Raw genomic sequence first — 14,811 nt, 5'->3', positions numbered from 1 at the left:
AATGAATGACGTGACTTTGAAATCTGCAGTCTGTGTTTCTGGGCCCGAATGATTAGATCCTATCGATCACAGAGGTCTGTGCGCTTTCTAGTGAAATCAAATGCTAGTTTACCTCAGGAATTAAACCTAATTCATCTTTTAAAATTAAACCCTCACAACGTGGTATTAAATGTGTTAGGTCACTTAGTAATTTGAATATTGTTAAACATCTGGCTAGAGACCTGTTAGCAGCAATGCCTGTTGACAAGGGCTGCTCTTGCATGTGAATAGGACACTTGCGTTGGAGGCGGCCATTTTGTCGGCTGAACCAATATCAATTATATTTGCTAGTATACATAGATATATTTTACTTTTCTGTATATTTCTAATTAAAAGTAATTTGTTAAAATGATTCTGAACATTGCTCACCTCCATACATTTTGTATTTGCTATTAAATTACACAGTAATAAAGTTAGATTTGATAGCAACAGAACACTGCCACCTAGTGCCCAATGGTGAAATATCCATTTGCTTTCTTGTGTTCAATCAAAGGGCCTAATTCAGAGTTGATCGTAGCAGCAAATTTGTTAGCAGTTGGGCAAAACCATGTGCACTGCAGGGGGGGCAGATATAACATGTGCAGAGAGAGTAAGATTTGGGTGTGGTGTGTTCAATCTGCAATCTAAATTGCAGTGTAAAAATAAAGCAGCCAGTATTTACCCTGCACAGAAACAAAATAACCCACCCAAATCTAACTCTCTCTGCAAATGTTATATCTACCACACCTGCAGTGCACATGGTTTTGCCCAACTGCGAACAAATTTGCTGCTGCAATCAACTCTGAATTACCCCCAAAACCTCTTGAATACTGTTCACAAACATGGCAGTAAGCATTTTTTTTCACCCTTTATTTTAGGAGTACCTTGACCTCTCTGTGCCATTTGAACAGTATTCACCAGCGTGCCAGGACAGTCACAGCACTTGTTCGTCAGGGGATGATTCAGTCTTTGCACATGACAGTCTTCCAGAGGAACTGTGTCTTCCCAAGCACCAGCATTACAACGGAATCATCAGAACATAACTTTCAGCTGGAAACACACACGGGTGGAAGGTAGACTAGAGGCATATGGACAGGACTTCCGGTCGTTTTTTGAGCCGTACAAATTACTTGCTGTATATGAAGTCAAGAAGCACTGTTTGGCCTGAAGGAACTTATCACGTGCCAAGTAACAGAGAACAAAAAAAAAAAATTATATTAAAGATATATATATATATTTGAAAACTGAGAATGTTAACGCTAGGGATCATCGTACTGTGACCTCTAGTGATCCACTGATGAGCAACCAATCTGTGCCTGCAATGCTAGGAGAAAATCCAATGCGTGAGAGAACACGTCTGTAAAAATTGTAAACTCTGATTTTTTTTTTTATGATTTTTTTTTATTTTTTTTTTTAAATGCAATCTGACTTATTTTTATGTTATTATTTTTTAGTAGATCTCAAATGCTCATCTGCTTGCAGGGAACAAGGTTACCTTCAAAAATGTACTCTTAAATTATATTTTTTGCAAAAATATGATCTGAAACATAGACTATGAAAGGCCGCTTGTTGCTGTGGTGGCTACATGCAGCACTAGGGATCTCCTTATTCGTCACCCCAGCACTTCCTGTGGAGCACCAGGCACATGTAGTGGTGAAGGATCCAAATGGCTGTGCGATGCTAAAAAATTTGTTTCATTTGAAAGCGCCTCTAATACTGATAGGACACTTTGTTGTGTACGGGATTTGGGCTAAATGTCTAGTTTGCATTATTTTACTATTTATTGGTGGGAAAAAGAAGATTTTCGGTCGCAAACTAATACAATTTAGCTAAAAATATCAAACCCTAATCTTTGCGTTAATTTGCTGTAGCTGGTAGACTATTAGACATCATATTTAGTTGACGTAGAGTTTTGCCATTGTGGTGTGGATTTTGTATTAAAAGAGAATGATCACTACTTAATTAGTTATTTGTTATGGGCATACAGATTTATTAACACTAAGATGATACTGTTGCTATTAGAGACGTATCTCAAAGGATAAACGTATTAGTTTAGTGCAGAGGTGGTGCTAGGTGCTTTGCTCATATGAGACCTCTACTTAAACCAAGATTAAACAACCAGAGGCTCTTTAGCTCTTGTTGAGGGTAAGCGGAGGCTTGGGTTTATTTTTATTTATTTTTTCTACAACAGATAATTAGTGTTAGCAGCTCTACATTTAGACTGGACATAACATACTTCACAAAAAATATGGGGTATTTAAGTTACGCGTTTCGCTTTTCAGAATAATACAGTTTTACATCGCACTTAAATGTCTCTCTCTCTCTCTCTATATATATATATATATATATATATATATATATAATTTTTTTAATTTTTTTTATATATATATATATATACACACTTACTTGCATGCATGCATACATACATACATACATACATACTTACATACATACATACATTAAATATATATATTTTAAAAAAAAGTGCAGGATTGTATAAAGAATAAAAGAGAAATAATCCTGGCAATTTTTTTTTAGAGTATTGTGTCCGTGTGTAGATTGCTGTCAGAAGGACGCCTTGAATGCCGGCTATCTTCCTAGCTGTAATAGTGCAGGTCTTCATAGCACCTGCGTGACACCAACTTTTAAAAACATTGATCTGGTGAAATATATAATTTTATATGGTCACAGTTTTGTTTTAAAAATTGTTATTTTTTTTTTTTTAACTTGTATATTTGTAAAGTTATTTATAGACTTTATTAACCTATATGATCTTTTGCTTACATAGTTGTAGCTTTATTATAAACACCATACTTCACAGATTTTAAATTTAACTTATTAACAGTCCAGAGAAAATATATTCTGCTTTAAATACTTTGTTTTATTTTTGTGTTTTTGTTTTTTTTTCCGTTTTTTTTTGGGGGGTGGAATATGCGTTTTATTAAATTACCTGAAAGTGTAAAAAAATGTATAGTCCTTTTAATTAGCTGCATTATATGATTGTATGTATATGTATATATTTGCTGTTTTGTAGAGAAGGGCAGTGCAGCATTGAAAAGGAAATTATCTACAACAGCTTTCAAGAGAGTACCCTAATTTATATTGATCTAATCTATATCTTCATTTACTGCGTGAAAAATGGTCCCCTTTTTTATTGTTAAAGGTGGAGTTGCATGGGGAAGTAATAATCAAAGAACTAAAACCGCACAAGACATTCCTATAAAAATTTCTGAATATTCTTCTATTTCTGCACAAATGTATAATTAGTATTAAAGTGCTCGTTTTTCTTGACTAACATCTCAAGGTAATGAAAATTGCATCAATGCTGGTAATACAGTATTTATTTAGTTCCAAATTGCAATGAAAAAATAATAATTCTACTATCTTGCAATAAACACATTTTCTAAATTGGATAATAAAATAGTTTTGTTAAAATTTGTTTAAAATATGGTTATTATCTTGTTTCATGCCTTCAATGTGAATGTATTTTTTGTCTTCTATAGACAGCCAAAAAGCCTATATATAGTTTTATTTTTTATTTTTTTGCACCATTGGATGACTTAATTGGCTGGGTACACAAAACAGATGTACATTTTGAATTTTTGTTTTCTGTCTGCTTTTTATAAATCTAAAAAATGTATACTTCCAGTGCCTGTCCGATAATTTTATTTCATTTTTAGTGGCATGCTTTGAATTTGCCAGTGTGCAAAACAATTAGTTTGGAACACAGATGGCATGTGAGTGAATTAAGCACCATTTTGAGCTATTATATTTTGAAGCTGAATTTACATTAAGTGCCATTGTTTCAGAAATAAATTGTAGGCAGGTACAATGTTTAGTTTTCTTTTTCTGTAATACAGAGCACTCGAAAAGTAAGACTTTGCAATGTTCGTTCAGGTTGTCCTCCATACCTTTTTAAAAATAATATTAAATACGTTTTTTTGGTTGTTTTTTTGTTTTTATAATTTAAGAGAGGTATTTTCTTACAAATGTCTGCTAATTGTGTACATTCCGGGTACCTAACACATCCTTTCTTATTCCAGTAATGAAATGGAAAAAAAAATAATGTACAAGATTGTGCATGGATCGAAATGTCACTAGATATTATAAATTTATAAATATATATAAATATAATTTATTGAGTTTTTACAAGATGTATCGGTTGTAGACTTTGAATTAACATTTTTCTTATTGAATGCTTATATAGTTTTATAGAAAGAACTATCTTTACAAGCTAAGTGAAGCTGACTTTTTCTTACATTTTATACTGAATAAATTTGCATTCCGCAGGTTTTCATGCAGTAGCTGGATTATGTTAGAAAAACTGGTTTGGTTTTATTTGATGAAATTATATCTGGCTTGTGCTGCTAGTGTGGAGTTGTAAGACACTAAACCAAGTTCCATTCTGCTTTTTTTGTTAACTTGGCAAGCATACCTTTTACCAAAACAATAAAGATAAACATGACTTGTTAATGTGTGGACATTTTACATTGAAGTTCTCATTTGTTAGTTAATTTTGCTTTTAGGTGTTTTGGACTAGGGTTCGGTCAGAGAACCAATTGCCATTGCTCTTCAAAAGTGGTTACACTCTGATGAGGAATGGATGAATTTTAAGATGTAGCCAATTGGTGCATTGGAATATTCACAACAGTATTCCATTTTATCCATATCCAACATGCCCGTGTCTAGACCATTCTAAAGTGGGCAGGACTAGTCCAGCCTGTGACCAATCTGAACTTCTAAAGTTTAATTGCACAGAGTAATGTCAGGCACCTGTAAAACTGTTACTGACAGATTGTGGTATTACGTGCATCGCTGTTAAACAAAGTTCATTTATCAAACTTGTTTAGTTTCAAAAATTTTACTGGTCCAAATACAACATAAATACATCAATGCATACAGAACATATAGGGGGCCGGATTAATGACGCCCGAGTTCGGCGGCTGTTCTAGCGGAACTCTGATGTCTTTTTAAAAGACCAATAATTTACATGGCATGGTTTTGCCTTCTATGTGATTGCCCCTTTAGAAGAACGTCCCAGTTAGGCCAGCATCCCACTCGACCACCTAACTTGGGCATCATTACATCCGGCCCATGGTGTTTAGGATAGGTGCTGATCTAGGGGTTAGGAGCAGGGATTTGTAGCTAAAACAAATTTTATTTTATTTTTTTAAGCAATTTATTTTATTTTGTTGTATTATAAAGAATAGCACATGACTGGAACAGGAAGTCAACAACAAATTTAAAATTTTAATACCTGGGCTACTTTATGGTTTTGTGACTGGCTGAGAAGGTTACATTGTACTCAACTGTAACAGGGAAGCATTTGGACAACTTCACATATATGAACAATCCACTGCTGAATTTATAATTATTATTATTTATTTTATTTAAAAAAAAAAATAGAATTAGGGTAGAGAGTTAAGGGAAATAAACCTGAAAATTGGAAGTGCTGAGAACCATATCTACATCTGAAAGAATGTAGAATGGGAATTAGCTGAAAGAACCCCACCCAGTTTATCTCCATAGTCCAAATTAAATCAGAAATATATCACTTGGCTTTGAACATATGTGATTGTGTTTCATTAGTATAAAAGATACCGGTTGATGTTACTTATCAGGAACGTAGGAGGTAATTCTATAGCTTTCTATAGGACATTGTCACAATTATAATGGAGACCACTAGTTTGAATGGGCATGGTATCAAGAGTAATAATATGATCTAATTTGTTTTGACGTCTAAAGGTGTCACAAATCTGCCTAGGAAAACATTCTAAAAATAGCATGTTCCAGGTTCACAGAGCATGCTGAAACGTTTTATTTGCTCTAGCTTTGAACCTTTTCCCCCCGCAGGCCAAAATAAAGGATATGGAAGCCAATGTACATTGCATAGCAGTTTAATTTCATGAAAAGAAAAATGTTTCAGTTCACGACATCGCTTCTGATGTAGACAAAATATAAATTTTCTTTTAAAAACCCTAGCTTCATACTTAAAAGCCAAACTGGTCATTTCATGCTTGCCAGTGTTTAAGAAGAGGGGGAAAAAATGTTGACTATGGGAAATCTGTGACTTTGGATATAACAAAATGCAGTCATGAGACACTACAGTGGCACTTGTAGTGACCATGCTAAAATTGTATTACACGCCATACAGAGGACACTACACCCCCAACATGACCTGACCACTGCAAATTACCATAATACACTTCTATTACACCCCTTTCACACCGCACAAATAACCTGGTATACTGCCAGGTCGACACGGGTCGCTGTGCTGTGTGAAAGGGTCACACAGAAATCCCGGGTCGCCTGACCCAGTCATTCAACCCGGGTTATAAGAAGGGCAATTACCGGGTCAGGCGCAGTGTGAACAGGTTACCTGGATTGATGCGACTCGGAACCTATTCACTGCATAGGGAGAGGCGGCGGGGAGATGATGTCATCTCGCAGGGCCGCATCCACTCCTGTTGCCTGTTGTCGGATGGCAACCTGACCAGTCATATTGCCGGATCGGGATGACGGCGTGTACGATACAAAGCCGGGTCCCACTCGGGAAGGACCCGTTTCCAGTTCCCGGGTTGGACCCGGAATTGGGATCTGAAATCGGTATTACACTCTATACAGACATGGAACACTACACACTGAAGAAGTCCTAACCTCTAGACATAAACAGTGTGAATATATACTGTATATTTACATATACTGTACAGAAACCTAATTTTTCTAACTTATTCAAATGAATGCTATTTGTGTGAGCTGTCATAGTTGCTTCCGGGATCTAATGTGCAGTAACAGACATAGCAACCACAGGAACGGCTTGTGTATTTTTAAGTCACTGGCTTTATCCTATGACTTTTTAAATACTAAATGCAGTTTAAGCTATTTCTAGTATCTTTATATCTGACAAGCAGGACCACCAGGCTTAGAGGGAGTTCCCGCAGCCTGCCGATGATCTTACCTGTGCAGGCAGCAGTTTGCTCTCGCAATGATCGGGATGTGGGCCCCTATCAGTGTTCAGAGTTCTGCTACTGTGTGGGAGGCTCGGCTGGCAGGCTTCTGTAAGTAGCGGATCACATGTGCACCTTCAGTTAAATCCTCCTTTATTTAACACACACATTTCTCAATAATTTCACACCCAGGGCTCAAACCCAGGACCTCTAACATTGCAGTCAGACACCTTTCACATGTTTGCTCCTGCATAAGAAGCATGCAAATTCTAACTATATAAACCATTGCAGCTGTGCATGTGGTGTCTGGCTGCAGGGGATTGGATGTGCAGCTGCACACTACATATCTATGCCTAGTTGCAATGGCTGTAAACTGACAATTACATCTAGCTTCATATAGTTAGAATTAGCATTCGTCCTATGCAGGAGCAAATTGCTTAATGAGTAAGGTGTCTAATTATAATATGAGAGGTGCTAGGTTTAAGTCCCAGGTATGTCTGAGGAGAAGTGTGTCACTTAAAATAAAGCAGATAATGTAACTGAATGACAAGGTGCTCTAAAGTTAAGTGTATGAATGTGGTATAAGAGGATCAGTGTTCAAATCCCTTTTTCTTGGAGTGTTCCGAAAGGCCGTTTAGGTGTGCTATGAATGTACAGTGCATCCGGAAAGTATTCACAGCACTTCTTTTCCCCCCACATTTTGTTACATCACAGCTAACGAACTAAGAAATCACATGTGCATAAGTATTCACAGCCTTTGCCATGAAGCTCAAAATTGAGCTCAGGTGCATCCTGTTTCCACTGATCATCCTTGAGATGTTCCTACAGCTTAATTGGAGTCCACCTGTGGTAAATTCAGTTGATTGGACATGATTTGGAAAAGCACACACCTGTCTATATAAGGTCCCCACACTTGACAGTGCATGTCTGAGCACAAACCAAGCATGAAGTCAAAGGAATTGTCTGTAGACCTTCGAGACAGGATTGTCTCGAGGCACAAATCTGGGGAAGGGTACATAAAAAAAAAAGATTGGCTGCTTTGAAGGTCCCAATGAGCACAGTGGCCTCCATCATCTGTAAATGGAAGAAGTTCGGAACCACCAGGACTCTTCCTAGAGCTGGCCGCCCGCCTAAACTGAGTGATCGGGGTAGAAGGACCCTAGTCAGGGAGGTGGCCAAGAACCCGATGGTCACTATTAGAGCTACAGCATTCCTCTGTGGAGAGAGGAGAACTTTTCAGAAGGACAACCATCTCTGCAGCAGGGCCGAAACTAGGGTATCAATCACCCGGGGCAAGGCAGTCATTTGGTGCCCCCCCCCAATATACAGAAATACATCCTCCTGTACATGTACACACAATCAATAAACACAGTACGGCCCCTGAACATACACATACCACCACATTAAACATATATTGTGTACATGCCCCTGTATATACACATACCCCAATATACTGTGATTAAATACACCCCTCCTATACATACAAATGAAGAACCCACCCCGGGTACTCCAGTATACACACACAACACCTGGTTACACTGCACTGCTCCAGCACACACATCGGGTTATAATGAACTGCTCCAGTACACACACACCCACGCACAGGGTTACACTGCATTGCTCCAGCAGACACACACTAGGATACTCTACAATGCTCCAGTACACACACACACACGGTTTACACTGCACTGCTCCAACACACATACACAAAGGGTTACACTGCACTGCTCACTGCTCCAACACACACAGGGTTACACTGCACTGCTCCAGCAGACACACACTAGGATACTCTACAATGCTCCAGTACACACACACACACACGGTTTACACTGCACTGCTCCAACACACATACACAAAGGGTTACACTGCACTGCTCACTGCTCCAACACACACTCAAGGTTACACTGCACTGCTCCAACACACATACACAAAGGGTTACACTGCACTGCTCACTGCTCCAACACACACTCAAGGTTACACTGCACTGCTCCAACACACATACACACAGGGTTACACTACACTGCTCACTGCTCCAACACACACTCAAGGTTACACTGCACTGCTCCAACACACATACACACAGGGTTACACTGCACTGCTCCAACACACACTCAAGGTTACACTGCACTGCTCCAACGCATACACACACAAGGTTACACTGCACTGCTCACTGCTCCAACACACACACACACACACACACACGGTTACACTGCACTGCTCACTGCTCCAACACACACACAAGGTTACATTGCACTGCTCCCTGCTCTAACACACACATACACACTGGGTTACAGTACACAGCACACACATATTGTAAATATACTGTATAGCTGACCGCCTGTCCCTACCTTTCCAGACTCCTCTCAGTTTCTGAAGTGTCACACACACAGCGCTGGCAGAGGTTTGCATGTGTGTGAAGTTGCATGTGTCTCCGGTTAGCAGCTCTCCTGACTGTCCCGGCGCAGCGGTGCGGGGACGGCGCCTCTTCAACCCTGTGCTGTCCTGCATGCCCTGGTTACCGCCTCCAGGCTCCACACACGTATTTCCGGGAAACAGATCTCCGGAGCAACCCGGCGCAGAGGAGCAGGAGCGGCGCGTCTTCAACCCCCGCGACAGCGCCCTCTCTCTTTCCGCGCCCAGGTCGCCTGCCCCCCTAGCCCCCCCCCCCTAGTTACGGCCCTGTCTGCAGCAATTCACCAATCAGGCCTGTATGGTAGAGTGACCAGATGGAAGCCACTCCTTAGTAAAAAAGCACATGGCAGCCCATCTGGAGTTTGCCAAAATGCACCTGAAGGACTCTCAGACCAATGATAAACAAAATTCTCTGGTCTGATGAGACAAAGATTGAACTCTTTGGTGTGAATGCCAGGCGTCATGTTTGGAGGAAACCAGGCACCGCTCATCACCAGGCCAATACCATCCTTACAGTGAAGCATGGTGGTGGCAGCATCATGCTCTGAGGATATTTTTCAGCGGCAGTAACTGGGAAACTAGTCAGGATAGAGGGAAAGATGAATGCAGCAATGTACAGAGACATCCTGGATGAAAACCTGCTCCAGAGCGCTCTTGACCTCAGACTGGGGCGACGGTTCATCTTTCAGCAGGACAACGACCCTAAGCACACAGCCAAGATATCAAAGGAGTGGCTTCAGGACAATTCTGTGCATGTCCTTGAGTGGCCCAGCCAGAGCCCATGCAATGCGTAGCCCATGAAGTATGTCACGTGTCATGCGCTGGCTTGGTGGGTATATAAGGTGTGCGATAGGCCGTCTGCACACATATCACTCGTTGCTGTCATGAGTAAAAGGGGTGATTTATCTGAGTTGCAAAAATGGATGATCATCGGCTTTCAGGCCCAGGGTGGCAGTATTTTAGAAGCAGTGCAGTTTGTGAACTGTCCACGTGCTGGTATGGTGTATCGTGACTGGACAAATGGCACCATTGCAAATAACCAACGTGGAAACTACAGAGCACCACATGCAATTGATGTGAGAAATGAAAAGTTGGCTACGAAGGTGCGTGAGAGTCGACCGACACGCTGCAGTGGAGCAGCTCGCCATCAGAATGTACCTGGGGGCCACCAGACGTGTCTAAAATGACAGTTCGGCAAACGTCTATCTGCTGTCCTTACTGCACACAGCAGTTACTCTGGCCATTAGGTGGTGGTCATAATAATGGGACTCACTTGGACTGTGTATGTCATGTGTTAATGGGCATCATAGCATGTGCTGCTGTCAGTGCCAGGGCTTGTTGGACCTCTGCATTCAACAGAGTTGTGGATAAGGGAACCCTATCTGTTACATCTGTATTGGGATCCCCAATCTCTGATGGCATCCCTGCAGACAACTTCCTGAAAAGTATAAATGCAGGTATTTGTCTGAGATGCATTTCAATAGGAAACGTTCATTATTATTAGTTCTGAAGGATAAAGGGGCTAATTCAGAGGCAAATGCTGTAGCCCAGTCACTGTGTCTTTCTATGCAGCGGCTGTGCTAAAATATGTAAAAGACGCCACCTGCAGGCATTTGTGATCTGCTGCTGCTTCCATAGGTGCAGCATCAGGTCTACTGCTGGAACATGTGATATCCTGAGTAACCCCCAGGAAATACAGTGAAATCAAACTGCCACAGCCAGAGCAGCTGCACCTGACACACTGCCGCAGCCAGAGCAGCTGCACCTGACACACTGCCGCAGCAAGAGCAGCTGCACCTGACACACTGCCGCAGCCAGAGCAGCTGCACCTGACACACTGCCGCAGCCAGAGCAGCTGCACCTGACACACTGCCGCAGCCAGAGCAGCTGCACCTGACACACTGCCGCAGCCAGAGCAGCTGCACCTGACACACTGCCGCAGCCAGAGCAGCTGCAACTGACACACTGCCGCAGCCAGAGCAGCTGCACCTGACACACTGCCGCAGCCAGAGCAGCTGCACCTGACACACTGCCGCAGCCAGAGCAGCTGCACCTGACACACTGCCGCAGCCAGAGCAGCTGCAACTGACACACTGCCGCAGCCAGAGCAGCTGCACCTGACACACTGCCGCAGCCAGAGCAGCTGCACCTGACACACTGCCGCAGCCAGAGCAGCTGCACCTGACACACTGCCGCAGCCAGAGCAGCTGCACCTGAGGACGTAGCCACTGGCTTCGGAACTTATACAAAATGGGACACACATGTCCTCATTTTCTATAACGCTGCCCGCCGTCACCCCCCAACTCTAGTAGGATGTCAATCATACTGCAGCTTTTGTGACCCTGTCAGCAACAACGCAGTGTGACACCTGCGCAGATCAGAAAAAGTCGCCAAACTGCGCTACTGTAGATTCGGTGTCCAACTCTGATTCAGCCTCAAACTTAACTATTTGCTTGAACCTCAGGTCCTTAGAATTTATGGTACTTGTGTACTTTACGGACTCATTACCTTATTATATAGAACTTTCTCTAACGTCCTAGTGGATGCTGGGGACTCCGTAAGGACCACGGGGATAGACGGGCTCCGCAGGAGACATGGGCACTTTAAGAAAGAATTTAGGTTCTGGTGTGCACTGGCTCCTCCCTCTATGCCCCTCCTCCAGACCTCAGTTTGATACTGTGCCCAGACGAGCTGGGTGCTTTTCAGTGAGCTCTCCTGAGTTTGCTGAGAGAAAGTATTTTGTTAGGTTTTTTATTTTCAGGGAGATCTGCTGGCAACATACTCCCTGCATCGTGGGACAGAGGGAAGAGAAGCAGCCCTACTCTCTGAAGCTAGGTCCTGCTTCTTAGGCTACTGGACACCATTAGCTCCAGAGGGATCGGTACGCAGGATCTCACCCTCGCCGTCCGGTCCCAGAGTCGCGCCGCCGTCCCCCTCGCAGAGCCGGAAGACAGAAGCCGGGTGAGTATGAGAAGCAAAGAAGACTTCACAGGCGGTAGAAGACTCCGTGATCTTCACTGAGGTAACGCACAGCACTGCAGCTGTGCGCCATTGCTCCACACACCTACACATACTCCGGTCACTGTAAGGGTGCAGGGCGCAGGGGGGGCGCCCTGGGCAGCATTTGGGACCTCTTTTGGCAAAGTTAAACATATATACAGCTGGGCACTGTATATATGTATGAGCCCCCGCCAAGAATTGCATATTTAAGCGGGACAGAAGCACGCCGCCGAGGGAGCGGGGCTTCTTCCTCAGCACTCACCAGCGCCATTTTTTCTCCACAGCTCCGCTGAGAGGAAGCTCCCCAGGCTCTCCCCTGCAGATACACGGTAGAAGAGGGTTAAAAAGAGAGGGGGGGGCACATAATTAGGCGCAAAACATAATATAAACAGCAGCTACTGGGTTAACATTAAGTTAGTGTGTTATTCCTGGGTTTATAGCGCTGGGGTGTGTGCTGGCATACTCTCTCTCTGTCTTTCCAAAGGGCCTTGTGGGGGAACTGTCTTCAGAAATGGCATTCCCTGTGTGTGTGGTGTGTCGGTACGCTTGTGTCGACATGTCTGATGAGGAAGGCTACGTGGAAGCAGAGCGGGAGCAAATTAATGTGGTGTCTTCGCCGACGCCGACGACACCTGATTGGATGGATATGTGGAAGGTTTTAAATGATAATAATTCCTTGCATAAAAGGTTAGACAAAGCTGAAGCCTCGGGACAGTCAGGGTCTCAACCCGTGCCTGATCCTATGTCGCAGAGGCCGTCAGGGTCTCAGAAGCGCCCACTATCCCAAATTGTTGACACAGATACCGACATGGATTCTGACTCCAGTGTCGATTACGATGATGCAAAGTTACAGCCAAAATTGGCTAAATCCATCCGTTATATGATTATAGCAATTAAGGATGTGTTGCACATCACAGAGGAAACCCCAGTCCCTGACAAGAGGGTGCATATGTATAAGGGAAAGAAGCCGGAGGTAACCTTTCCCCCCTCACACGAGCTGAATGAGTTATGTGAAAAGGCTTGGGAATCTCCAGATAAAAAACTGCAGATTTCCAAACGGATTCTTATGGCGTATCCTTTCCCGCCAACGGACAGGTTACGCTGGGAATCCTCCCCTAGGGTGGACAAAGCTTTAACACGCTTATCCAAGAAGGTAGCCCTGCCATCACAGGATACGGCTACCCTCAAAGATGCTGCGGATCGCAAACAGGAGGTTACCCTGAAGTCCATTTATACACATTCAGGTACCTTACTGAGGCCGGCAATCGCGTCGGCCTGGGTGTGTAGTGCTGTAGCAGCATGGACGGATACCTTATCTGAGGAAATTGATACCTTAGACAAGGATACTATATTGTTGACCCTGGGGCATATTAAAGACGCTGTCCTATAAATGAGAGATGCTCAGAGACATTAGTCTACTGGGTTCTAGAATAAATGCTATGTCGATTTCTGCCAGAAGGGTCCTGTGGACTCGGCAATGGACAGGTGATGCCGACTCAAAAAGGCATATGGAGGTTTTACCTTACAAGGGTGAGGAATTGTTTGCTACAGCTGGAAAGTCAAATGTTTTGCCTTATATTCCCTCACAACCTAAGAGAGCACCGTATTATCAAATGCAGTCCTTTCGATCACCAAGAAACAAGAAAGTCCGAGGTGCGTCCTTTCTTGCCAGAGGCAGGAGCAGAGGAAAGAAGCTGCACAACACAGCTAGTTCCCAGGAACAGAAGTCCTCCCCGGCCCCTACAAAATCCACTGCATGACGCTGGGGCTCCACAGGCGGAGCTAGGCCCGGTGGGGGCACGTCTTCGAAATTTCAGCCACAAGTGGGTTCACTCCCAGGTGGATCCCTGGGCAATAGAAATTGTGTCTCAGGGATACAAGCTGGAATTCGAAGAGATGCCCCCTCACCGATACCTCAAATCGGCCCTACCAGCTTCCCCCCACGAGAGGGAAATAGTGTTAACTGCAATTCACAAATTGTATCTTCAACAGGTGGTGGTCAAGGTTCCCCTCCTTCAACAGGGAAGGGGTTATTATTCGACCATGTTCGTAGTCCCGAAACCGGACGGTTCGGTCAGACCCATATTGAATTTAAAATCCCTGAACATATACCTGAAAAGGTTCAAGTTCAAGATGGAATCGCTGAGAGCGGTCATCGCAAGCCTGGAAGGGGGGGATTTTATGGTGTCTCTGGACATAAAGGATGCATACCTTCATGTCCCCATTTATCCACCTCATCAGGCGTACCTCAGATTTGTGGTACAGGATTGGCATTACCAATTTCAGACGTTGCCGTTTGGTCTCTCCACGGCACCGAGAATATTTACCAAGGTAATGGCAGAAATGATGGTACTCCTGCGGAAGCAAGGGGTCACAATTATCCCGTACTTGGACGATCTCCTCATAAAAGTGAGATCAAGAGAGCAGTTGCTGA

At 43.1% G+C, this 14,811-nt stretch overlaps 1 protein-coding gene across 4 annotated transcripts in view; it reads left to right on the top strand.

Annotated features, from left to right (window-relative positions):
• Positions 1 to 4,491, top strand: part of FGFR3 (fibroblast growth factor receptor 3) — a 108,496-nt gene extending 104,005 nt beyond the window's left edge. For all 4 annotated transcript variants that reach the window (XM_063924822.1, XM_063924819.1, XM_063924817.1 and 1 more), the window contains exon 18: positions 897 to 4,491. In XM_063924822.1, coding sequence (XP_063780892.1) covers positions 897 to 1,061 — 165 coding nt within the window. In that variant the 3' untranslated portion in view covers positions 1,062 to 4,491. The remainder of the gene's footprint in view (positions 1 to 896) is intronic.
• Positions 4,492 to 14,811: the final 10,320 nt, after the last annotated feature.

Source organism: Pseudophryne corroboree, chromosome 1, assembly GCF_028390025.1.
Source record: "Pseudophryne corroboree isolate aPseCor3 chromosome 1, aPseCor3.hap2, whole genome shotgun sequence".
NCBI lineage: Eukaryota > Metazoa > Chordata > Amphibia > Anura > Myobatrachidae > Pseudophryne > Pseudophryne corroboree.
Note: the sequence above shows the minus strand (reverse complement) of the source record. Positions and strands in the feature narration are given on the sequence as shown.